Source organism: Myodes glareolus, chromosome 26, assembly GCF_982192425.1.
Source record: "Myodes glareolus chromosome 26, mMyoGla1.1, whole genome shotgun sequence".
NCBI lineage: Eukaryota > Metazoa > Chordata > Mammalia > Rodentia > Cricetidae > Myodes > Myodes glareolus.
Genome location: NC_142051.1, coordinates 44176236 through 44202082, shown reverse-complemented (window position 1 = coordinate 44202082; position 25847 = coordinate 44176236). Strand labels below are relative to the sequence as shown.

Genomic DNA, 25847 nt, shown 5'->3' with positions numbered 1-25847 from the left:
GCATGACCAACCTTAGTCATCACTTTGGAAAGTGCTTTGGCACGGGCCACTGTTGCTAACCACCATCCTGGTGCAGGTCCTTCACATCTGCTCTCCTATGGATGAAAAAAGGAAGTGTCTAGTGTCCATGCCTTGGCCACGTCACCTCCAGTCCTAGCCTCAACTCACACGCCTTTCTTTCTGGGGCAGGAGAAACTGCGGAGAGGATGCTAAGAAGTATTCTGGCAAACATTGTAACACAGACACAGTAACACAGTGGACAGAGCAAAGGCCTTGAGTTCTGGAAAATGAAGTTCCTAGTCTCACTTTATTTTCAAGCTGAAGAGAGCACACATGGGTGGGTGTATGACAAACTGCCAAAAGAAAATGGATTATCAGCAGTCATCCGCTTAGAAATGTTTTGGGCATTTCTGCGTCCTTGCATTTCCCACTGGTCAGTGAGGTTAACATGCCACCTTGGAAGAAAGATGCAGTAAGCGAAGTCCAAAGACTTAAAAGGACTAAGTCTCTCTCCCTACAATGAATGGCCATTTCTCTCTAGAACACGTCTTCAACTCCATGACCAGCCTATTGTCACTTCCATTCCCTGGGAGAGACTCCCTGAATTTTAGACAGAACAAACTGCTTCTTTTCCTTGGGGCATACAGTTCAACACATAGCTTTTGCCACAATTTCTCCTTTTATTTCTGAGATAAATTATACACCTGTTTCTCCCACTACAGTAGGAGTTTTCCAAAAGCAGAAACTGTCTCTCTCGCCTCCTAGCTCAGTGCTCTGCCCATGGGAGCTGCTGAGTACTGAACCTAAGTCTACTTAGCTGTATGGCATCTTATTTTTTCTTATTTTACCCAAAAATAAGAAAAAGTAAAAAGAGAGATGAAGTTTAAGACTAATGAGTAATACAGCACAACAAACATGGAAGACACATGAAGGAACGGTTTCATTCTGTGCGTTCTTGCTCTGGAATGCCCACTGCTGACCTTTACACAGCTGTCACTCATTAGTCAGAGCAAATGTTAGAAAGCACACACACAGGCAGACAATGTAAAACCCACCGCACGTCATGCAAAAAGTCAACACGACTATGCTCAAAGTTACTTTTGCTTCAACTTTAATGGCAAAATAGGTTCCATCAAAGCCAACACAAGACATACTAGCTCTGTTCTATTCATGCGAGCATTAAGAGCCACCGTCAGCTTGAACCAGGCACCTGCGGGGTGCTTCTCGGTCAATGTCTGTCTTCTTTGAGACACAGTTTAAATCAAGTGGAAGTAGGGCATTTCAGAATTAACGTTTATGTGTTTACTTATTTAGTAGCTTCTAAACTATGTATAAAATATGTAGATTCCCCTGGGATTAAAAAGAGAATTGACTTATGTGAATTAATAGGGTACTTTATAAAATTGATTATCTATGAATAAGCCAAGTATCCAGATTACATTGTATTATCTTGGGCATTTCCTCATGCAGGTTGAATGGACTAACTATAGTAACTGTGTTAACTGCAGGAAATGCCTATCACCACAATAGGAAACAGAACTACTTGAGTGATCTACTGAGCTAAAACACTAACATGTTCCACTCAGGGCCTTGCTAACAATTTCCTTTCTGTCTTTTCCCAGACGGATCTACTGATTTCATTCTAATTTACTTACACCATCATGCTTCATTAGCTACAGCAGACCCACTTGGAAGCTGTCAGACACATACAACTCATTTTACACATATTCTTTTTTAGGAGGGGAGGGTGCTGGGGACTGGACCCTTTCCCCAGCTACCAGATCTTACTCTTATATCCACATGGAGTGTGTTATTCTGCTCTAGGAACAGTCTCCATGACTACTACTGATTCCTTCTGGGGAAGAACTTGTATAAAATGTTACAGAGATTGTAATTGAAAACAGGTCAAATGCTGGGAAAGGGCAAACTTTAGGAGCACCAGCAACCATCAAGTTCTGGAGTACCTTGTAGACAAGGAAGCTACTTTACAGTAGCTTCTACACATTACCACTGTTATCCGCCACAGAGTGTCAAAAACAGCCCTATCTGCTACAATTCTGTCAACCCACAGTCATCCACTTCTCATCCAGCTAAGCCTCTGGCTACAAATGTGACCTCTGCTTTCCCTGTGAGCCCTTCCCTCCCCACGACCAGTCTCTGCTGCTCTACTCCAGCTGTTATTTCTCTTAATGGATGAACAGCAGCCTTCATGGTTATGTGAAAAATGAAATGAACAGAAAAGATGTACCTTTACATGGTGGCTGTCACCAACACAAAGAAACACTCAGTCAAGATGACTTACAGGAGACAGTGGTTTAATTATGACTGGAAAATAAGGCAACCCATCCAGCCTGCAGGAATCAGCCTCTAGTAACTCCTCCAGAAATGCTAGTTGTTGATTAGCATATCTTGATTTAATTATCTACAAAATAGTTATTTTGGAAAGGAAGGAGGTGTGAAGCAAGAGGGGAGGGCTGGTTGTTTTTGGAACCCCTAATTAGAAAAAGTGCCTGCTTTTTTTTTTTTTTTTAAAAAGTCCTTTATCTGAGCTATTTCTTTTCACTACTTTCTGAAGAGTATATGGCATTTTAGAATCCTTGGTTTCAGCAGCAACTCAAAAAGCAATACTGCAAACTTGCACATTGAAAAGGAAAGGAAAAAAGCGCACCATGGTTTCAAACAAAAACCAAAACAGACTGTAACAAAAATACAAGAAGCAGCAAAATCACTGGCCCTAACTCAAAGCATTCTTTTGAAGACAGGGGGTTAGTCAGTTAATATCAGAGCCACCTCTAAGCTCCTGCTCAGCACTGAGTGTTGACGTGGTTCACTGACACACACCCAGAAGCGGCACGTGGAGAGAAGCCATGGGCGGCACCTGACTACTGCTGCTGCCTGGGCCTCCCTGTTCAGTAGACATGGATTCCAGAGTTGCTGTTCTATGGTGACTCTCAGTGAGAGAGACAAAGAACTAGAACATTCTTAGAAACCAAGCAGAGAACGGATGGGAATACAATACCTGGAAAGTTTATCAAGCATGTTGACAAGTTTCATGGCTTCATATTCTTTTTGTTCTTCTGTCATTTCATCTATAGGGTTTGGCATTGGTTCCTCTAAATGACCAGTGATAAGATTAATGCTACAAAAAGAAAAAAAAGTTATGCTGTATGTTTTAGAATTATGCTCTTTCTATACTTTTCTGGTCCAAATTTTAAGTTATATAAGAAAGAGTATAATAGCCAAAAATCGGCAATAATTTCAATAATTTATTGTATAGAATTGCTATAGGATGTTTATTATTATTATTATTATTGTTGTTGTTGTTGTTTTGCTTTGGAAAATTAGTTTTTTTAATTAAAACTGACTTGCCAACTATTTTTTAAGGCATGACTGCTTTTAAAAATATAAAATTTGATTGGTGCCGTTGGATAAATATCCTTGGATGCACATCTTATTCATCATTTGTAAGGGGACAAATACTTTCAGAAGTGAAATGAGAAAATCCATTTTGTGATACAGCATAAAACAAACATGTCCAAAAAAAGAAGAAAAAACAAAAACTGGAAAAATGATGACAGAGAGGCTGCAATCTGGAAATGAACGCATGCCAATTTATAATCTCAGGAAATTAGTCCATTAGTGAGACCACAGAGGTAATGAGAGTCTAAAACAGTAAAAGATGAAGTAGAAGAGTAATTTTAATTCAATTTGATCCAACTTAGGAAGAAAATGCAAGCTAGCCTACCAAAAGACAAACAACAGCATCTTAGCTTTCTGGAAACAGATCTAGAACAATGCTCACGGCAATGGATTTCTTACACCAGCTTTGTATGAAGTTTTAACACCAAACAAATTATACTCGTAAATAAAAAGGCCACATTTCTTTCTTTTTTACTAAGAAGGGAAAATAAAACAGCTCTTTCAATGTCTGCTAAATATCAATACCTTAAAGCATTATTCTGAGAAGACACAGACACAGTTACAGTGTCTTGCACCAGCTAAGTACAGGTTGTTTTAATGACCAAAATGAAACTAGCCCTGCAGATCGCAGGGACAGCATTGATAACAAATGGCTTCCTAAGGTCTTCCAGATAAAGGACCAATGCTCTCAGGGATGGTTCAGGATAAGCAAACCAGTACAAACTGTGAGGAGTCGGAGGCTGGGGTAAACTGAAGAAAAAGCATCACACGAGCCAACGAAAGGCAACATAATTGACTGGCTCCTCTGGTGCTCAGCGTCCAGCCCCACCAGAGGCTGCTCGGCTGTCCTAAGGATTAGCTCATGGGTCACTATCACTTACTACCACCAGATTTCCTTTTTGCTATACTCCTCAAACTACAGACCACAACAGATCCACGTGGAAGGGTCTGTATTTACAATCTTAGCAAACTAGATTTGACGTCTGGGTTGGTGTCCTCAGACAGGGTCTGTGACTACATCTGTGCTTTAAAAATCTGCTCAGCAAGACTTAATGCTGTGTGCCTAAGATTCTTGCTTGGGAAGAAAATGGAGGAGTGCAAATTTAATGTCAGCCTGAGTAACTTACCAAGGTTTGAAGGGGGCTGGGCAGCAACTCAGGGGTAGAGCACTTGCTGAAAAACTAGGTATGAGGTCATGCATTAAATCCCTAGCACGTCCCTCCCTCGTCCCCTAAAAAGGCAAATGAACAAACCAAGAAAACCCCATGTTCCCATCACCAAACTATGTACAAGTCAGAAAGCCACGGAATTTCTCAGGGACAAAGGAAATAGGGCAGGCAGAAGACACTGGGACCTAGAGCCCGTCTGCTGGCTCTACTCCTTGTTTCTAGGTATCCTCTGTGGTTCTTCAGGGACTCTGGGATGACCTGAAAACATGCAGACTGGTCACTTATTGCTAGTCTTGAATCACTTGGGGAAATACTCTAAAAACAGAGCTGGCCTGGTCCCTGTGTGACCTTGATACACTGGGCCCACTCAGTGCCCGATCAGACATTGTCCTGTAGTTTCCTTTTTAAAGGTGTCCACAAAAAAGAAAGGGGCCTCTTAGCTAGAGGCCCTCACAGAACTGCTAAACGGGTCACTATATTTCCCAAGCTAAGAACAAAGAGCTGAAGAAGGTTTCTGAGAGGTCTGGAAATGCAGTGTCCCCACTGCTATCTGTGCAGGCAGATGGCTCTTGCTGCCTCCTAACAGCTGGCCTTATAGGTGAATAAAGGAAATTATCACAGCTAAAACTCCTCAAGCCCAGGAGTCGGGCCTTCCGGGAGAGCACAGTGCAGGTCAGTACACAAGCTGTGTTGGTCGTACTCCTTGTCATTGAGAACAGGCTCCTCACACTGACAGAGGTGTGATTGAAGAACTACACCTGCACACTTCAGAAAACAATGACAGCAGCACAAGCAATTCTGTACCTCAGAAAAGCGTCAGGGACATACAGGTGAGCCCTGTGGTGTTGCGGATTCTGTGTTGGGCAGAACACAGAACCGTTCTTTTCTTGGTACCTTTTTCTCTATGTTGCTCTAGCTGTCCTGGAACTCACTCTGTAGACCAGGCTGGCCTCGAACTCACAGGGATCCACCTGCCTCTGCCTCCTGAGTGCTGGGACTAAGGGTGTGTATTGGTGGGATTATGTCCATTGAGTCTCCTGACGACTTGCTTTGAGGTTAGCTCCCAAGTGACAAAGTCCTCTGCTGTCAAGCATGAAGGCAGCATTTTCATTCTCAAAGAGCGAGGCCCCTCCCCCACCCATGGAGAAAACACAATGCCCCAGTAACCCCAGGGACTCAGGGTTCTTTTCTCCCTTTAAACAGACATCTTTTTTCTTCCTTACGGTACTCAGGGGAATGTAAACAGAACCACACAAAACACAAGCCAGGACAATGCAAGGTGCCACTCCTCCAGGAGAAAAATGTCAACGTGTCATGGCAGAAGGCAGATGGGACCTCTGTCCCCTCCAGCCAGCCTCGTACAGCTTCCCACCCACAAGAAGAGAAAACAAGTCGTCATGACAATAGCAAAGCTGTATATTTTGGGATGAACGCATACCTAATGTTGTTAACCCCTACAGTCCAAGACTCAGCTTTATAGGTTCCAAGACCCCAACACTGTGAAATTCTGAGGTTATTCTTCCTTGGTGTGAAGACTGAGTCTTCACTGCTTTAAGGACTCTGTGGTGGACCTTTGGGTAGTCGTCTTTATTTACCCTGTCTGTCTTCCCCTCTTCCATCCTTCCAGGTCTGTGAGCAGTTCTATCTTCCAACTAGATGACAAGTATCTGAACTCCTGTGTATACTAACCATGATATATTTTTTTAAATAAGACCATTACAAGAACTGATGAGTTATGGTCTGACAACAGGAGAATTATGGGGAAAAAAAAGGTATGAGCAAAAGAGCATGTGTATAGAAGCTGAACTACATTTCAGTTCTTTTAACTGTTGTTAAAAGATGTTGTTTCTAGTCAATATCAGCAACATAAAATACTTAAAAATTTATGAGTGTAGTCAACAAACATTTGCATAAAGACAGATTTTTTTTTTTTTAAAAAAAGTCCTGTTCCCTTATAGAACTTACCTTATAGCAAACAAAGAAGAAAAAAAAGGAAAACAGACCTAAGGAACAGGGAAGCTTATGGTGTGCTGAAGGTAGGAGGTATTGTTAAAAAACAAACAAACAAACAAAAAAACAGCGCAAAGAAGAATGAGGTGGAATGGAAGCTTATGTGAGACCAGGCTTTACTGAGGACTACACAGCTGTACAGAGAGGAGAGACTCAAGCAGGACCTGGAGGTGGAGAGGGAAGAGAAACAGCAGCCATCGGGAGGATGTGGCCCCACAGAGAGGACTTTGGTCTCGGTCACCAGGCAGTTCTGAGTCAACAAGGTCAGTGGGAGGTGCTTTACAGCAGCAGAGCTGGGCTGTGCCTTGGTGCTGAAGCCCCATCTCTCCAGCTAAGAAGCCCTGTTTCTGTCACTAGTGCCAGCCAAGGGAGAAAGGATTTCAGAAAGGGCCAGAGTTTCAGCTTGGTGACAGTTAAAAGCAAAAGACCCAACTAAATTCTGAGTGTTATCAAGATGGAGCCGTAACTGACAGGTGTGTGTGAGCATGTATTGGAGGACGCTGAGTCACGTGCACTCTTGCACTGTCAGGAACACCAGGGCATGTGCAGACACTGATTTCTGTTTCGGAATTATTAAAGAAAATAGCCATGTCAAGGAGCTATGAACAGGGAGGCTGCATGAACGATAAGTTCGTCTCTGACTAGTGGAATGGAGTGGTAGGTGGAATACTGGAGCAATTAAACCACAAGTCCCTACTTCTTATCCATTAGTAGTTACTACTGAAAACAGACAAGCACCCTCTGGAAAATAACATATACTGTGAGCATGAAGCACAGAACAACACATACTGCGTTCATATAGCATCTCGTGAACCCCATGGCTTCAATAGGAATATAAAATGATCCATCTGCAGTGTAAAATATGCAGTTCCTCAGAAAACTGAACACGCAAACACAGGTGATATAGACTCAAAAGAAAGGGAAGCAGGGGCCTGACGAGATACCAGGGCACACAAATACAGCACTGTCAGCCACCGGAGAAAAAAGGTGCAAGTGTTTCAAGGGTCCCATAATTGCCAATGGGTAAACACAATGTTTATACAGTAAAAGGGAGAACCGTCCAGTCTTAATTTGGGAGGATATTCTGATACATACTGCAATATGGGTGAGCCCTATGACAGACTAAGTAAAACTGGCCAATCACAAAGGACAATATATGATTCCACGAATATGAGGCTTCTCGATACACAGACAGGAAGAGGCAAGGAGAGGGCGCAGGACGGAAGATGCAAAGTTCTGGAGATAAACGGGAGCAACAGCACACAGCTGTAATCACGGCACTCAAGGTTGTGGTCAGCCTGGGCTATCCAGGGAAGTCTGTCGCAGAGAAGAGGAGGATGGGGCTTTCTCTGAAGCAGCTGTGTGGAACACACCTATAATCTCAGCGTTTGGGAAGTGAGGCTGGAGAATTCCATTTTGAAAGTGCAAGTACAACAAAGGCTGACAAGTGTGTGGAGGGGAGTGAGTGTGGCAGAAGCATTAATGATTTAGTTTTAATCTAGAGTCTTTATGATGAGATTTTAGATGTATTTCACTGGATGCTCAGTCAAAACCCTGTGTTCCTAAATTAGTTACATCCTAGTATGTACACACACAGTCCTGATTAGGCAAAGAAATAAAATCTGCAAGTCCTGATCTGTGGTTCATTCACTTTTAAGAAATATAATTTATACAATAACAAGACAATTATTACAGACCAGAGCAGCATAGCACAATCTTGGCAGAGGGGACGAAGGCTCAGGCATGATGCCTTGTGCTGCCTGGGCACTGGCATGACACCTGAGATCAGCATACTCAGAACTATCCCGAGTGCTGGGCACAGTTCTGAGGCTCTGCACTCCACACGTCAATAACCCAGGGCTTTGGCCATTTTGACCCGGCTTCTCCTCCCGCCTCTCTATAAAGCAGCCCCAGAAGACACCTCTGGATGCCTATGCACCTACCCTGAAAGTTATAGACTGGAGGCTGAAAGCCAAACACATTAAATATCTGTCTTTCCACTAATGTTTAGAATGACATAAACCACATCAGTTATCAAGGGGATCCATGCTCAGAGACATAAAAAGAAACAGTATAAAATTAAAATTGAGCTGGGTGTGGTGATACAGGCCTTTAATCCCAGTAACTAGGAGGCAGAAGCAGGTAGATCTCTGAGCTCTAGATCAGCTAGGGCTACATAGTAAGATCCTGTCTAAAACAGAACAAACAAATGAGGAGCTTAGAGAGTTGGCTTCCTGCTGATAAAGGACTTATCTGAGAACTGGACAAGCCTTACTGGCTAGATGTCCATGTGGTGTATGACTGGGTTCTGTGCCTAACTGCAGAAAACCATTTCCAGTTCATTAAATACATTTATTTTGACACAATAAAAAGACTGCTGTAAAATTAACTGTGTCTCAAAGCCTAGACTGAAGCTCCACACAATTCTTGGTTTTAGATTCCAATAAAGGATTACAGGTTACCTTGGTGCATTAATCAGAATCCGCTCACATTTTTGACAACGGAACTTGGGCCAACTGGATGAAATGTGATTACTTTTTGTTAATACTCACAACTGTTGTGAATAAATGGATCAAGCACAGCAGAGGGGATCCTGGGGAAGACTGAACGATAAAGGGGCAGTAAAGTGAGCAATCCCTTCCAAACTTTCTAAGTTTGCTCAAACTACTAAAAAGTCTTACACATTCCTCAAGCTCTGTGGGTCACCCCAGAAGGACAAAGGGTTGCTTGTGACAAAGTATTTTATTCACTATCTCTTCCCCAGGGACCCTGGAAGAATATTTTAACACTAAAGATTCCACCAGGTATTCCTCTCGGGAGGGTAGGCCTGAAAGCAAAATGGACACCAGTCTATTTGAAGGGTGCACGATACACTTGACAAACTCCTGCTTACACTTCTAACGAGCAACATTTCAAAGACCAGTTTACACTGGTAATGACTGGCCGAGTCTAAGAGCCGAGAAGGATTTCATCAAGGCTGCAAAGCCTAAGCAGTCTGTCCTGCAGCAGAGTGAAGACATCAATACTGACTCAAACAAAGGGGCTTTCTGAGATCTGACATCACCTCTGCAAGGCAGTGAACCTTTATTTCCTGCACTGTTGGGAGAGACCCAGTGTTCCTCTGCTTCTCTGAGCTCCTTGTCATGGCAGCATTCTGTATTCCCAGTTACATGAGCATTAGACAGGTCATCTCTCAGGTGGAATAAAGCACCTGAACGGAAAGGCAGACACCAGTCACCTATGAGTATTTACGAGTTTGTGTCCACAGGCCCTGACATTTGAGAAATGGTCAATGCCATCTCCATCTTCGTTTACAACCACAGGACTCTTACATGGTGGCTGCAGTGTGTGCTGTAAGTCTCAGCTACTGGGAAAGCTAGGGTGAAAGGATCTACTCGAGCCTATGACTTTGAGATCAGCCTGGGCTGCACAGTAAGCTCCCGCCCCCACCCACAAACACACACCACCAAACAAGAGGGACTTTTCCGACAGCATGTCATGACATGAAGGGCTAGAATGACACGGAAATGTAGTTTACGGGGAAATTAAACACCACAGCTTGAAAACTAATTCACAACGTTGACTTCCTCCTCTCTTGTTCTCAAATACTTGACAGAGGCGTTTAACCCATAGCATCTAAGTGACAGCAGTCTATAAAGCTCACTACTTAAGAGCCACTGCTAGCATTCCTCCCGCAACCAAAGCCTTTGTTTCTCAGGTAACCTTCTGTGAGACCCTGCTGAAGCTCAGAGGATAAGGGTGCTAAAAATAACACCATGCACTCAAACCTGACTTGTCAAGAAACAGGTCATACTGTTCCTGCCTGATGAGCGACTGGCCATTTTTTTCCACTTTATGGCAATTTAATATTATGTTGTCAACAGAATACAATCTATACTTGATTTTAGATTGTGATTTTCTATTCTTGGTTACCTACTTCATGGCCCATATCATTTTACAGAAGAAGACCAGTAGAAAACAGCAGGCCAGTACCACTGACAATATCCAAAATGAAGGTGCCTTATAGCAATCAGTGATGGAATCCAGGAAAAATTCAGCTCAAATGACTGCTAGTAAGTGGGAATTGAGAATGAGCATCGGAGAGGACCAGGAGGAAGAAGGAAGAAAGGAGAGAGGTGGCAGTTTAAGAGAACAAGAATGTCTTTAATTGCACATACTGACTAGAGATGTCACGGAGTCTCACGCTTATCCTCCAGGGCACTGAGACACCTGTTAAAAGCTGGGCTCCTACGTGTGTGTGTGAGACTACAGTTCTGCACAGAGCCCGCCTCTTCCTTTTGTCACTATGTGCCTTGTGTGTGTGTGTGAGACTACAGTTCTGCACAGAGCCCGCCTCTTTCTTTTGTCACTATGTGCCTTGCTGAAATACTTTTTGACTTGCAAGAATTTTTTATGCAAGGGTACTAAGAATCACGGAAGCATCAAATAACCAACTTTAATACTTGATGTTGTTAGCTGTACGTTCCAGTATGTATGCATGTGGTAGTTGTACATTAGGAAGTCTCACATAAAGGAAGGTAAACGGTGGCAATCTCTTTTAAATTGATCAGCACCTAAACTGCCAGCACTCTTACTGCTTCCAAGAGGGTAATGGACTTGTTTAAAGAATCGTGCAGCGTATTTCAAAAAATCCCACCCTTCAACCACCTGACGTCACTCTAAGGTACTATTTGAAACTGTCTCTAAAAAGACCAGTAGGTGGAAAACTTACAAATCCACAAGAGAAAGCACTGGAAAATGAAAGCCAAAGGAAGTGGAAGACAAACCGCTAACTGAAAGACACAACTACTTAGTACTATAACTTGGTACAAGTACAGAAACTTGGTACTATACTTTGGTTTTGCATTTTTGTATTCTTCAGTGTCCGTGTCCTCGTCCTCTGAGTACCAGTTGTCTCCTCGTCCTCCAGCCAAGAGGCCCCTGGCCGCCAGCAGTCCTGCAGCGTTCCCATAGCCAGTGTACTTCAGCAGGCTGTCCACTGCAAAAACACAACAGGGTTTAGACAGGCGTCCTAGGTGCTCACCACTGACGCCCACCTTCCAGCAGAGAAGCTGGGGCCGCCTGCCATGGCCTTGAAGCATATAGTGGTTAGGGTGAACAACCTACAAACACTCCTACCTGCTATGAAGACGAAGATCCTGTTTTTATATATCAGCAATTCTGAAACTGCTCATTCGTACACACTTGGTAAACGGGGGGGGGGGGGGGCTCTCTCTCTGCCCCTGATAGTTAAGAGGCGTGCACCAACTTTCAATCTCTAATTTTAATTTTTTTAAACTAAAGATAATGAAAGTCAGATGGAGGTTCTGCCTGTGTGGTATGAATAACCTTAATTTTTTTTATTCCTTAAAGAGATAGGAAGGGAAATATATGGGAATTTTAACACTCAAGGGTATTAGCAAATTGGAAAGGTTACTATACCACTTAGTGGGGCAGGGCAGGCTGGGAAGAGGCTTGTGACACAGGCATGCGGAGCAGAGTTCGGATCCCCAGAACCCATGGAAAAGCTGAGCAGGTACTTGTAAGACAGAGACAGGTTTTCCAGGTACTAGAAAGTCCCAGTGTCAAATGAGAGACCTGCTTCAATAAATAAAGTAGAAGGCAATTGAGGAAGGCATTCAACTTCAGTTTTGGGCCTTCATATGTATACACATATACACCTACACACACATAAAAAGTAACATGTAAACACAGGAAGCCCACTGAGTCTGTCCAGCTAGATTTCCATACAATCACTATCACAAGCTGAGAGAACTTTGGTAAAGTCTTTGTGGCTCTGGCCCAGTGTCTGCCCTGTAGAAATAGAGTAAGAGCTGCGTTCCTCAGAGTAAGGCCACTGAGCTTCTCAGAAAAGCAAGCTCTCCTCTTAAAACATGATGTAAAATGATCACGTCACACCCCCACACAGAGTTTGGGGCACTGGGTACAGGTAAAAGAAGCCTGCACTGCAGAGGTGTGTGTGTGTTACATAAACTTTAAGGAATATACTGAACAATTACTGGCGACTTATTATAGAGCACTTCATTTTCTTCAGGTACAATTTCAAGGCACACAATTATGTCTATAATAAAAAGAATAAAAACTATCAGAATTTCCTCAAGGTTTTAAAGTAGAATGTTCATAAAATAATATCCTAAGGACAAGTGCAGAAAACAAACCACATATTCGTCCACGTATGAAACGATGCTAAAACCAACAGTTGAAATAACACAACTCATGCCATCCACCTCAAAAAATAACTCTGGAGAAAATCCACAGACGTACAGATGGGTGCTGAGGAGGAGGAGGAGGGAAAGTGTGTGCATGGACTTCAGCTGGGGATGGAGTCATACAGAAGGAGGAAGAGGAGAATCAATACTAAGAACGTTTGAAAAAGCCACAGGGAAACATAATGTGATGAGCTTGCTTACAAATATACACATATACAAGTGTGTGCACAGTTTACATGCGGTTATGTCACGTGGGATGATAATACTCCCTACAAAGTGCCACAGACTAATGGCAGAATCCAATGCCAGGATGCCCCAAAACAACACAGGTTATTGTCCTTGGTTGCTTCCCAGAACTTGAAGGTAAGACCCTACTACTGGGACACTATACACTCCAGACACAGGACTGAGAGGAATCACGCTGTCCTTGCTGTGGAAGGTTCCTCTCGAAGGATGAGCTCTCTTAGTATCTGAGGATGCTACGCGAGCTGCCAAGAGAGGAAAGCTATCGACAGTCCTACCCAGCTGCAAAGCCAAGGACTGGCAGGGCAGCTGTTTCCAGAGGTGCAGTAGTGGCAGCACCTGAGGCTATCTGAGACCCACCCACTAGGAGGGAATTCAAGCCTGGTTCAGTACACCTTGCTAACGACCGCTGTCTGGAAAGTTCATGGATCCTACAGGAAACCCACTACTTCCATCTTCCTAACCCAGTATCATTTTTAACTGCCTTCTAAATACTCCCCTGATGCCCACAGATAAACAGAGCTCCCATCCCTCATCTAAGATGCTCCTCTCCGCAGCAGATGGAGGCTACTACAGAGGCCACAACTGGTGAAAATTCAGGGAGTAAGTTACAGTGGAGTGTACAGGCCTAGTCAGTGTCTCAACAACGAACACCTACAGTTAAGACTCAGAAAACACTGCGGAAGGTCGGGTGGAAAGGCTGTTACGATGCTAAGAGCCAGAGGTCCAGGACATCTGCCACCAGACAATGTCTTCCAGACACAATAGGAATGCTGTACCCATGAGATCTAAACAGTGGGCTCTCCTAAATAAGACCTGGATAATGACACCACGAGTCAATAAGCCAACATGGATAGAACAAATTTCGTAAGGCCCCACCCTTAGATGAAAATTTACAGGTCATTAGTGGTATCTGAAAAAGGAGGATCAGTTTTCTCCAGGGATGAGCCCCCTGATAGGTTACTGAATCCCTTGTGGTCAGCCCTAAACACATGCACATAACAGCAACACTAAATTGACTTAGTAGGTTCTTGGACATTTATGTGTGTGTGCACATGCATATAACTATATAATATTAAAAGAAGTCATGAATTTGAGAGGGAGTGAGGAGCATGGGAGGAGTTGGAATGGGGAGCGGGAGGGGTGGAAATAATACAAATATAGTATTCATGTAAAAATTTAAAAAGTAATTATCTTGAGGACATTAAAGAAGTTTAAGATTGAGAAACAGATAAGAAAAGGGAATATTCTGGTCAGAGTATGAAATTATAAAGAATATGGATAACATTAATTAATTTGTTAATTTTTAAAATATTTCAACTAGAGAGCATGATAGAAAAAATACCTACTCTGGGGACATATGAAGGCATACCTCCTTTCAAGGAGTATGGAAAACTGGGTACATTTGTAAAAGTGGAAACAGGGGTTAAGTGAGATTTATACTATAGAGCCCCAGTTGGCCTGGGGCTCACCTCCCTCCTTCTCAGTGGTACTGGCAAACACTAAGTTTTTAATGAGGGAGAGTAATTTGAACCCTCGATTTACTGTCTCTTGCTGCCAGAGCTTCAAGCTGCAGTGATTCGAGTAAGTCAGCAAATGCCTAGTGACCACTGAGGGGACAAAAGGATTTCTGGGGTCCACAGGTATCCTTAATACCCACAGAGGCCAGACAGGAGGTTAGTAGTCTGGTAACCAGGGGTCACAGACCTAAGCCCTCAGAACACTGATGTTTTTAACACAGGCATTACTACAATGCTTATTTTATTTATATTTTGTTTATATTTTATTTATATTTTGGCGTATACAGGCTGGAAAATGAACCCAGTCTTCACAGAGGACCACTGAGCTAACCCCATTCTTGGACTTTTTAAAAACTAAAGATTTTTAGTGGTTTCAGAAAAGTGACATTTACTAAAATTTTTAAAGTTTAAATTGAACATTATGAATAAATGGTTTAAATGAATATACTTAAGAGAGACACAAAGGAAGAGAAATGGCTCAGTGGTTAAGAGCACCAGTTGTTCTTCCAGAGGACATGAGCTCAATTCCCAGCATCCAGATGGCAGTTTGTAACTGTTACTCCATTTCCCTCTTCTGGCCTCCATGGGTACCAGTCATGACAGTGGTGCACAGACACACATGTAGGCAAAATACTCACACAAATAAAATAATGCTTTAAAAAAATGAATGACATAAAATGGCCCAAGATTAAATAGTCTAAGGTCCCAGAGGCTATGGAAGGTAAGGAGAGGTTAGAGAGGAGTAAACAGGACACTAATAAAGTGCTTCCTTTCTATGAGAAACCCATCTGGAAGCTACTCAATAACAATGACCAGTGTTTTCATAAGAACAATGTTACTGCTCTTTTACGGGAATGATATGCCAATTCTGTGGGAAACAGGGTACAGAGATGATTTAAGACAAATTATATTCAAGATAAAGTTAAATGAAGTCTCATTAAGTTTTTAAACAACTAAAACTGGGGAGCAAAGAATGGAACCAAAGGGAATACAGAACAATAGCAGAGAAGACTGCTGAAGTCTTAACTACCTCTCACTGTAGGGCTAAAACAGACACCAGGAAAGAGGCTTTCCAAGGGAGAGTTTTCTGTGGTGTTACAAAGACACACACAAGGGCGCTTGTGCTTTGTCATCATGACTGTCTTGAAGTCAAACAATTCCAGTAAGCTGATGTCATTAGGTGCTGGAGACCCGCACTGGCAGGCAGAGTGCTGGAAGCCTACCCAGATGTGAGTTCCATCATTTTACCACAAGGCAGAGCTTCCACCCTTTAACTGAGAGGACAGCACACTCGGGAGACCATTGCCCCTTGTCAGAGGACTCTTTCCATCCAGAGATCCACACCACCAGCAGCTCTAACCAGTCTCTTTTCCAGCCCATGTCCTCCCATATCCATTTCCATACAGCCACCTAAGCCATGCTTCGTTCAGCACAAACGTGGCTGTGTTAGGTTCCTGGAGGCAGCCTCTCCTGCTTCTCCTAAAGGCTCAACCCCAAACCACGGGTCTAGAAGAGCTCTTCATCTTGCAGCCTCTCTCTTCTTTTCTAAAGCTGGTTTCCACTTTGTGCACGCCTCAGACCCTGCAATGTCTTTTTCTGTGACTATCTCCCACTCCTCTGGCTCCTTATAAAAGTCCTTCCTCTAAGATGCCACTGTAGCAAGCACAGTCTTCTCTTTAGGAAGTTATTCATTACTGTGGGGGAGATATGCAAGACAGCATGGCCATTACACTGAATTCACAGGAAGCACAAATGTTTGCTCTTTTACTTAATATTTATGGAACAATTACTATCTGTAAGCTAAAAGATATCCAACCTAAAGAAACTTGATGTTGGGAATGCAAGGCCTGCAGAGTTAGAAGTATAACAACCGGGGAAGGCTGGAAAACAAGGTAAGTTAGTAAAAATGGTGCAGTGGAAAATGATCAATCTGAACGCCACAAAACTGTTCAGAGAAGACGTCCATGCTGCTCTTCAAAGACAAAGCTCGGGGTGGGCGGCGGTGGCGCATGCCTTTAACCCCAGCACTCAGGAGGCAGAGGCAGGCGGATCTCTGTGAGTTTAAGGCCAGCCTGGCCTACAAGAGCTAGTTCAAGGACAGGCTCCAAAGCTACAGAGAAACCCTGTCTCAAAAAAAAAAAAAGAGACAATTCAGCATGCTGACAAGGGAAGGGCATCCCAGGCAACACTAAAGTATCAGTTTGTATCATAGCAGGGGAACACATTGGCAGAAGAAAAACATCACAGAGGCAATCCAAAGAAAGTTGGATTTTATCCGGCAAATGATGCGACAACACTAAACATTTACAAGGAGGTAATGAGAAGTCTGTGTCCTCATTTTATACCAAACTCTCCAATAGTTACCTTGAAGACACAGAGTAAAATCTGATTGGAAACAGGAGATCTGACTATTTTAATATAGTTTAATATATTTTAATAGTTTAATATATTTTAATAGTTAAGAAAACTATTTTAAAGTCATTTAGCAAGAAGTGGTGTGGGAACAGAATAGGAGAAACATAAAGATGGTATTTAGGAAGGAAAATCTGTAAGGTGCAGTTCGTTGTATACGGAGAGAAGGCAGGCAGGGCACTTTAGACAATGCTACCTTTACAGGGGAGAGCAGATGGCACAGAAAGGTTGAGGAGCATGGGCACTGAAGACAACTCATTCACTCTGAGACAGGAGGCGGAGGTGTCTGTGAGAAACTCAGGTGCAGATGTCCGTATATACGTGACTACATGAGGGGTTCATCCTGAAGCAGAAGCCTCAGACAGAGAATGGGGTTCAGAGGACGACTATAGGGAGCGACATGTGGAGCCGGGATAGCTGTCTGCAGACGGGATGGAAAAACAGCTGTTGAGGACATCTAGGACCGCCCCAGCACAGCCCTGCTGAGAGCAGGATACAGGACATCTAGGACCGCCCCAGCACAGCCCTGCTGAGAGCAGGATACAGGACATCTAGGACCACCCCAGCACAGCCCTGCTGAGAGCAGGATACAGGACATCTAGGACCGCCCCAGCACAGCCCTGCTGAGAGCAGGATACAGGACATCTAGGACCACCCCAGCACAGCCCTGCTGAGAGCAGGATACAGATGAAAAAAATACCCACTGTTTCAGAGAGTTAGGAACCCATGGACTTGCTGAGAGTATTTTCAGTGGGGAGGGTAGCAGTGGGAAGCATGTTCTACTGGAACTGGGAAGGAAATGGCTGACTCACGGCAAGGTGAGGTCTCCCTGGGTAGTGGGGATACTTGGAAAGATGCCAATATGGGAAAGACTACCGACAGGTGGACAAAGACACACAAGGAGAGCTCAAAAAATTAAACCAAAGACTAGAGAGGAACAACTCACAGAGGAAGACCTCTGAGAAGACAGAAGAAAGATAGGAAGAGCACGGAGGTAGCGCAGCGACACGCTAGAGAGCTGCTGCAGCCTGACACCAGGGCGGGGCCGCAGCAGCTCTGTGTGTGCGCTACAGGCTGCAGGTCGGCAGAATCAGCCCTACCACCGTGCCTGCCACATACTGGAAGGAGCACATTATTTCACAAATCGCTTTCTTTTGGTTAGGCCATGTAGATAATTTTTAAGGAGCCAGAAGAAAGTCATTTTAAAATTATTTTAGAAAATTTTTATTAATATGTTAGCATGCAAAGCGCTAAGCTTCTTTATGGTATTTTCACACACATATGTTGTTACAGTTGGTTCTTACCCTCTTCCTAGCTGGTTTCCTCTTTCCCTGACCGATGACCTTCCTTCCTGCTTCATGCACTCCATTACCCAGATACCCCAAGCTCTCATGGTCTCCCTTCTACATTTATGGTTCATATTCCCTCTCTCATTTAGACTTCACGTATGAGAGAAAATATCTAGCACTGTTTGTCTTTCTGAATTTAGATTTTTCTCTTACCATGATTTCCAGAAAGCACCGACTTTACAGAGGATAATAAAATTTACTTTTGTCACAGTTGAACACATGTTGGTGGCATGACCACAAACCAGCATGTGCTGCTGCGGGCTGGAGAAGTGGGCTGGCCTGGCACAGGTGGACAGTCTCTCTGAAGACTTTACCCTTCGTATTTTGTTTCTGACTGCTGCTTACCTCTCTACTTTGTGGTCTGAACACAGATCACAGCTCTTTCACATTCAGCTTAGCTTTGCTACATTGAGAAAGTTTAGCTACTCTGACTCTTTGAAAGTTATGTGACCTGCCTGCCCACAGGCCTCTGCTCTCTGTTCTCCCAGACCCAATCTCGAGGCTCGTTCCTAGCACTGTATCAGAACATCAGCTGTGGCCTGCCTTCCTGTCCATAGCTCCCGTGGATCCCACAAACCATCCCCTCTGTACGCTCCCTCCCCAACCTGTCGCTGCCATCCCAGCCTCCAACACCAGCAGGCATTCCCTGTGAACACACCAGCTGGACAGGCCAGCAAGACAGGCAACACACTGAAAACGCAGAGAGGAAGTAGAGGCGGAGGAACAAAACACACACCCAACAAAGGCAAACCCGGAAATCAGCACCTGGACCTATAATCACCCCAAACTGAGATGCCTAGATGCCATCATAAGAACACAATCAGTAACAGCCAGGGCAATAAGTTCACACCAGAGCCCTGCTAGCCTACCACAGCAGGCCCTCAATATTTCAAATATAGTTGAAGCACAAGAAAAAGACCTTAAAACCAACTATATGAAGATGACAGAGGTTCTTAAGGAGAAAATGAATAAATCCCTTAAAGAAAGCCAAGAAAGAAACAGTTAAAGAAATGAATTAAACTGTTCATGACCTGCGGGGAGAGACAGCTGGAACTGAGGAGCATCTGGGGCATGGTATGGAAGCCTGGTGCAGTGTAAACTTCCTGGAAACTGAGGGTGACCCAGTGAGGGCTCCTAATAATGGAGGTACAGCTCCTAATAATGGAGTTAGTCTTTTGTAACCCGGCAAGGCTTCCAGGGGCAGGACTGGGTTGTATTTGGTTAAAGTGCTAGCAAAGGGGTTCCTGTGATGATCCCAGAACAAACCAGGCTGTTGTCCTGACAGAGGGTCACTCTCCACAAACCAACCGCTCTCCACAAACCAACCACAGGCCCCAAGGTCAATATCCGCACAGCTCACCGAATGCAGAGAGGTGGAGCTGGTGTCTACATGGAGCTTGCACACCTATGTTCTAGCCTCCTTGGTGTGGGAAGGTGCTCTCTAGGCTACAGAAAGAGAAACCTGGACATCAACTAGCCTTTAACAAACAACCTGTCCTGACTGCAAGATGTGCTGGGGCAATGATGCTCCAGAACTTGTGCTAGTGGCCAACAAATCTGCTTTAACTTGGGACCCACTCCACAAGAGGGAGCCCATGTTCAACACTGCTTGGACGGCCAGAAACCAGAAACTGAATGGCCCAAGGGACCTGGGGTAGAACCAAGCAGGACAGGTGAAAAAAATAAAATTAATGAAATGACTCCTAATGATATTCTGCTATACTCATAGGTCAGGGCCTTGTCCAGTCATCATCAGAGAGGCTTCCCCAGCAGCAGATGGGAGCAGGTGCAGAGACCCACAGCCAGACACTAGAGACAGAGACAGAGACAGAGGGAGAGAGACTGTCTCAATTGTAGGAACCCCATGGGAAAGGGGAAAGGCTGTAGGAGTCAGAGGGGATGGAGCACATGGCCCACGGAACAACTGAGTAGGTTCCAGGTCCAGAGAGGACCAGGTCCTGTGTGCATGCTGTGGCTGTCAGCTGGTGCTTTTGTGGGACTCCTCCCTGTGGAAGCCGGGTGCCTCAGACTCTCTTGCCTGCTCCTGGGGCTCTTCCCCCTGCTGGGCTGCCCTGTCCAGCTTCAGCGTGAAGGTGCTTCTGCCTCGCCTTGTGTTTTGTTTGTTGTGTTTGCTCTTTTCTGATGGGAGCGGGAGAGAGAGTGGATCTGAGGGAGAGGGGAGGAGATGGAAAGCAGGGAAGAGTGTGTGTGGGGGGGGAATATGGTCGTGATGTTTTGTATGAGAGAAGAATCTATTTTCAATAATAAAAAAAAGTTATTTGATAGTCTCCAGTTCCTTATGGCAGCACCGAGTAGTAGCCAGCAGCGCCTCCTCTCCAGCCTGGCAGCCCCTTGTCCTTTCAGCCCTGTTCTCCAAGAAACAAACTATTGGAAAGGGTCGCTCTTCAACTGCCATTTTACGTGTAGACTGAGTGTCTTATTTTCATTATTACCAACCTGGCTGCTGAAGGTATTTGTATAAGCAAATAACATGAGTGTGGAAATCTTGACAGTCTTGTGTTCTTCTGTGTCTAGCTTAAAAATACCTATTAGATGGATGAATCTTAAAATATTCATCACTGTTACTTAAGTTTATGTGTGTGCTTGCACACATATGAAGTCAGAGGACAACCTGTAATTCTCGGTTCTCTGCAGGATCAAATTCAACACTGGAGTTCAAGAACTATCTATGAGCCTTCAAAGGAATGAATATATGAATAAATATATCCAATACATTTATAGATTTCTAGTGACTGAAAAGAAAAACCACATGACCAAACAGAGACATTTCAAAATTAACTAAAAAACAAAATGAAATTTTCAAAAATCACCAAAAATCACCAAAAACACCAAACCCCACAAACAGTACTGTGCTGCTGGTCTGAGTTTAGCTATATCATAAAACTTCCCAAGTACTAGGCATCCTAGGAGGAGCAGCGCCAGCTATCTCAAATGAAAGCAACCAACAGAGTTCACTTGCAAAGGCATGCATCACATTTGCTATGCACTGACTCATCAGGAAGGTGAAACTGTCTTCAGATATACAATCACATGTCAGTATCCATCATCCACCATCCATCCATCCATCCATCCATCCATCCATCCATCCATCCATCCATCCATCTTTGGTTTCTCAAAACAGGGTTTTTCAGTGTTGCCCTGGCTGCCCTGGAACTCACTCTTAGACTAAGCTGGCCTCAAACTCAGAGATTCACTTGACCCTGCCTTCTGAGTGCTGGGATTAAAGGTGAGAACCACTACTGCTCATATATGAATTTTTTAAAAAGTATACAATAAATGTGTATTGATTGTAAAAAAAAAATCTATGAAGAACTAGCAATCTTCTTCGTCAAGAGTAATAGTACTATTAATAATACATTAATATCGAAAACCTTTGAGTGTGCAAGTGTGCCACAGCACACATGTGTATGTGAGAGAAAAGCTCAGGCATGTTCTCGAAGTCTCTCATTCACAGCTGGGTAACCACGTGGCTGGCCCTCTCCCTTCTCTGGACTGTCTCATCTACATCCCATTTGCGAGGGGCACAGTCTACATGAGTTCTGGGATCTGAGCTCAGGTTCTCATGCTGCACACCTCCCCAGCTCCACATCCATTTTTAAGTGGGTGGGTAACATGTATGTTGGTTTAGATTAATGTACACACACACACATAAAAACAGGTGTGCATGTGTGTGCATGAGCATGTGGAAGTTAGAAGGCGCCTTCAGGTGTCATTCCTCTGGAATGCTATCCACTGTCTTTTGAGGCAGGGTTTCTCACCGGCCTAAAGCCTGAAAATTAAGCTGAACAGTCTGGCCAACAAGCTGCAGGGATCCTTCTCCAAGGGACCCTTCTGTCTCTGCTTCTCCACTGGGATTGGCTCACCTGCCTGCCTGCCTGCCTTCAATTCAGATTCTTTTGCAAGCATTTTCCAGACTAACCCATCTCTCCAGCCTCCATATAGCTCATTTTTTATCTAAGAAAATAGGTACCATCAGAGACTATTTTGACAACACATGTAAGAATTACAGTAACTATCTGATTACAAGATGTAAATCAATCTTCTTTTAATCATGGAAGAAGTTAATAGTTCTGACTAGACTGAAGTAGCATCACCTCAGAGGGTCCTGACGGATTAAGTGGGTTCAGGCACAGGACACCTGTCATTTCTAAAAGCTGCCATCAACATTGTAACATTTCAATTATCTTGCTAATAATGTACTATTCCTATAGGAACTCAGATGATTGAACTAAAAAGTCAGAAGTAAGGCTTAAGAACATAGAAGGTTTAAATTTTGAGGGCTGGGAATATAGTTCAGTAGTAGGGCAATTGCCTAACATGTATGAGACCCTAAGGTCAATTCCCAGCACTGAAAAATAAAATAAATAAATGAACAAATTAATAAATATTTTGAGAAGACTGTTTTTCATCTCTGAACTACCTCATAAAATTGGAGTTCTTAAAAAAAGTGAAATAAAAATACTTAATGTGATTTTTTGTACAAAGATATTAATATATAAGAAGAAATATATTACTGCTACCTCAAGGGTAAAGCCATACCTTAGTAACTTTTGGACTTCTACACAGTATATTCTACAGTTAGCATTCTGTGACTACAGACTGCAGAACTCAGTGCCATCTTAAGAGGAAGAGAGGAGCCACAGAACTGTACCTGACCATTAAAACAGTAGCAGACCTCTCACAACGGTTTCCAAGTCTGAGATGTGCCAGGGTCTGGGGTCCGCACACACAAGGCCAAGTTTAGATGCTTGTGTATCTGGAAAGCATGTTTCTGCACGGCCTAAGGAATTTGGGAGCACTTAGCACGACTGTCTGATTACCACTGTCTGATGTCTGCACAGCCACTGTGACAACAGGTGAGCAACCAGCTCGGCAGAGTGGACTCAAACGCTACAATAACAGGAAATTCTCAAACCTCCTCCAAAAGATAAAAAGTAAGGCAAAGAGAGTTTCACTCACCTCTCTCTTTGCAGAGGACAAAAAGGAACTCAGCAGCGATTTGCTTGACCCCAAGGTCGACATGTGTCATGAGGCGCACCAGCTTATTCCTCACCGTTGAGCCCACTTCAGGCCGGTTTGTTACATCCCTCAACGGTGGTAAAACCTGCCGCATAAGTGAAGTCATCATCAGTTGGGGTCCTGGGTGTGTGGTGACGGTACTGTGCAACTGTCAGTCTCAGGAACCTCACTTAGTTTTTTTTTTTCCTCACTTAGTTTTATAAGAGTAAAATAAAAGAAATGACCCATCATAATCATCATCAACAACAGCCATACCTAGATCATCTCATGTGCAAAGCATGGCTCTGTTCCCTGTCACCTGGTTATCTCAATACTTGCGGTGCTTCTAGTGCCTAGCAAATTTAATGTAAGAGTCTGTATCGAGTTTCTCTTTCTTGTGGGGTATGACAGTATACACAAGCACAAGGAAGGCTGAGCAAGGATACTGGCTCAAAATCTGCTTTAGCTACCTAGCAGGACTGCCTTCAAAACCAAAAGGAGGGGAAAGTCAGTGGAGCAGTTTCTGTGAGCATGAGGACCTAAGTTCAATAATCAAAAACCAGGGAGAAAATCCAGGGGTGGTGTCATGGGCTTGTGATCCTAGCACAGGGTGAGTGGAGACAGGAGGATTCTTGGGGCTTGCTGGCAAGCCAGCCTCGCCTAGCCGGACAGTTTCAGGGCAGTGACAGAGAGGAGTGAGTGGGAGAGAGAAAGTAGATGGTGTCTAAGAATCCACATTCCACACACACATCTCCCATCTGCGCTCAGGGTTTCCCATTCCTCCACACACTTCTTTTGTAGCCCAAACCATATGGACTTAACTCTTTCAAGTCTAGGAGCATATTCAGTATTTATTCTTTTAAATTCTGTACTTAGGCTTTTTAGTTGTTTAATTTTCTAATAAAAATGGTTATTTCAGGTTGAATATTCCTAACTCCAAAATCAGAACCCTTTGAGTACTGACGATGCCACACATAGAAACTCCATGTGACAGGGAAACGAACTTCATGTGAAGGTTCAGTGAAGGCGTGCTAACAATGGACAAATCATCTTAAAGCTCTGGGTATACAGAATATGAAGAAGTTCATATTTACAGCAGGGTCCTAGTGCAAAGTATCCTACTGTGTTATCTATACACATATCCCCAAATTTCAAAACATTATAAACCCGAAACACTTTTAGACCCAAGTATTTGAGGAAGAGAAAACCTATCATCAGCAAGCTGCAACAGATCACACATGCACACGCATGTGTGTGCGCGCACACACACACACACACACACACACACACACACTCCTTCTGCATATCTCTGTCCAACTGTTACCATCTCCCCCCATCTCCCACTATTAGTATTCTACGATGCTTTCCATACTCTAACCACTTGGCAGAGGAAATATTTATTGTGTACCCTCCTTCCACTGAAGTGTATTCTGTGATTCTGAGGAGGCATGCACTGGGGTGTATCTTTCTCATCATTTCTTTCTTAACCCTAATGCTTATCCTAATATATTTTTTCAAAAGTAAGTTCCATAGGGACCGTTCTTCTCCTTTCTTTATTAGTCTCCTCTCAGTGCCTGGAATATTACAAGTGTCCAATAACTATTTGTTGATTTAGAGGGAAATGAACAAATCCAAGTAATTTTCATTAAATGATGTATTGGTTCATTCCCTGCTACTGTAAGAAAAGACTCATGGTATGCTAACTTCACAAAGACAACCGTGCTCTCTAGTTTACAGTTTTGTGATCCTACCTCCTGGCTCTACTTCTGTGAGGGCCTACTGGAGGGTGGTACTACAGAGGGGTGTTTGTAGGAGTCAGGGATTTAAGGGTCAGGTCAGCTCCAGTTTGTTCTGTGAGAGCTAAAGGGTCTCATAGGAACTCTTTAACCCCGCTGGGCAGTATCCGCCCCCCCCCCCAGACCTTTCCATGTAAACTTTCCATGAGTCAATACATCTTAAAGGTTCCACATCATCACCCACCACTGCTACTTTGGGGACATCAAATTTCTACCGTGTTCATAGAGGAAAAAACACACCCAAACCACAGCAAGTGCCTTCTGTATAAAGAATGAGTACTTGCACTAGGCAATGAAGCATATTACAAAGTCGAATGATCTATTGTGCACCTATTCAGACTGTATAAATGTAGCAGTTATTTAATCAATTTAACTGGTCCCCTTCCATCTCTATGTAATGTACAGGGATTGGAAATACAGCTATAAATTAAAAAACAGAGAAAATTTTCAGACAAGTAATCTATCCAAATATTTCTAGAAGAGGTGAGATTAACATAAGGCACAAGGTAATTGCACAACACATTCTTATGTGATTAACTCTACCGGGTTTATTTCCTATTTCCCTAGGAGAATGAGTCATGTGATAGGTGGTTTCTACAGTAGATACCTTAGTATCTACAGACAAAGATCACCATGCAAAATTTGTTAGTTACCTTGGGTTTCTAAAGATTTTACTGCT

The 25847-nt window shown here is 43.5% G+C and overlaps 1 protein-coding gene across 6 annotated transcripts in view; it reads right to left on the bottom strand.

Annotated features, from left to right (window-relative positions):
- The window catches only part of Ric8b (RIC8 guanine nucleotide exchange factor B), a 91427-nt gene that overhangs the window by 11131 nt on the left and 54449 nt on the right, over nt 1–25847 (bottom strand). For 3 of the 6 annotated variants that reach the window (XR_007228641.3, XM_048418892.3, XM_085683142.2), the window contains exons 7-10: nt 23334–23478; nt 11454–11598; nt 3020–3139; nt 12–95 (exon numbers count right to left, since the gene is read on the bottom strand). Coding sequence is in view for 4 of the 6 variants with exons in the window: in XM_048418892.3 (XP_048274849.1) it covers nt 56–95; nt 3020–3139; nt 11454–11598; nt 23334–23478 (450 nt within the window). In the remaining 2 variants the exon portion in view is untranslated. The remainder of the gene's footprint in view (nt 1–11; nt 96–3019; nt 3140–11453; nt 11599–23333; nt 23479–25847) is intronic. The other 3 variants (XR_007228642.3, XM_048418891.3, XM_048418893.3) reach the window with 2 other exon arrangements.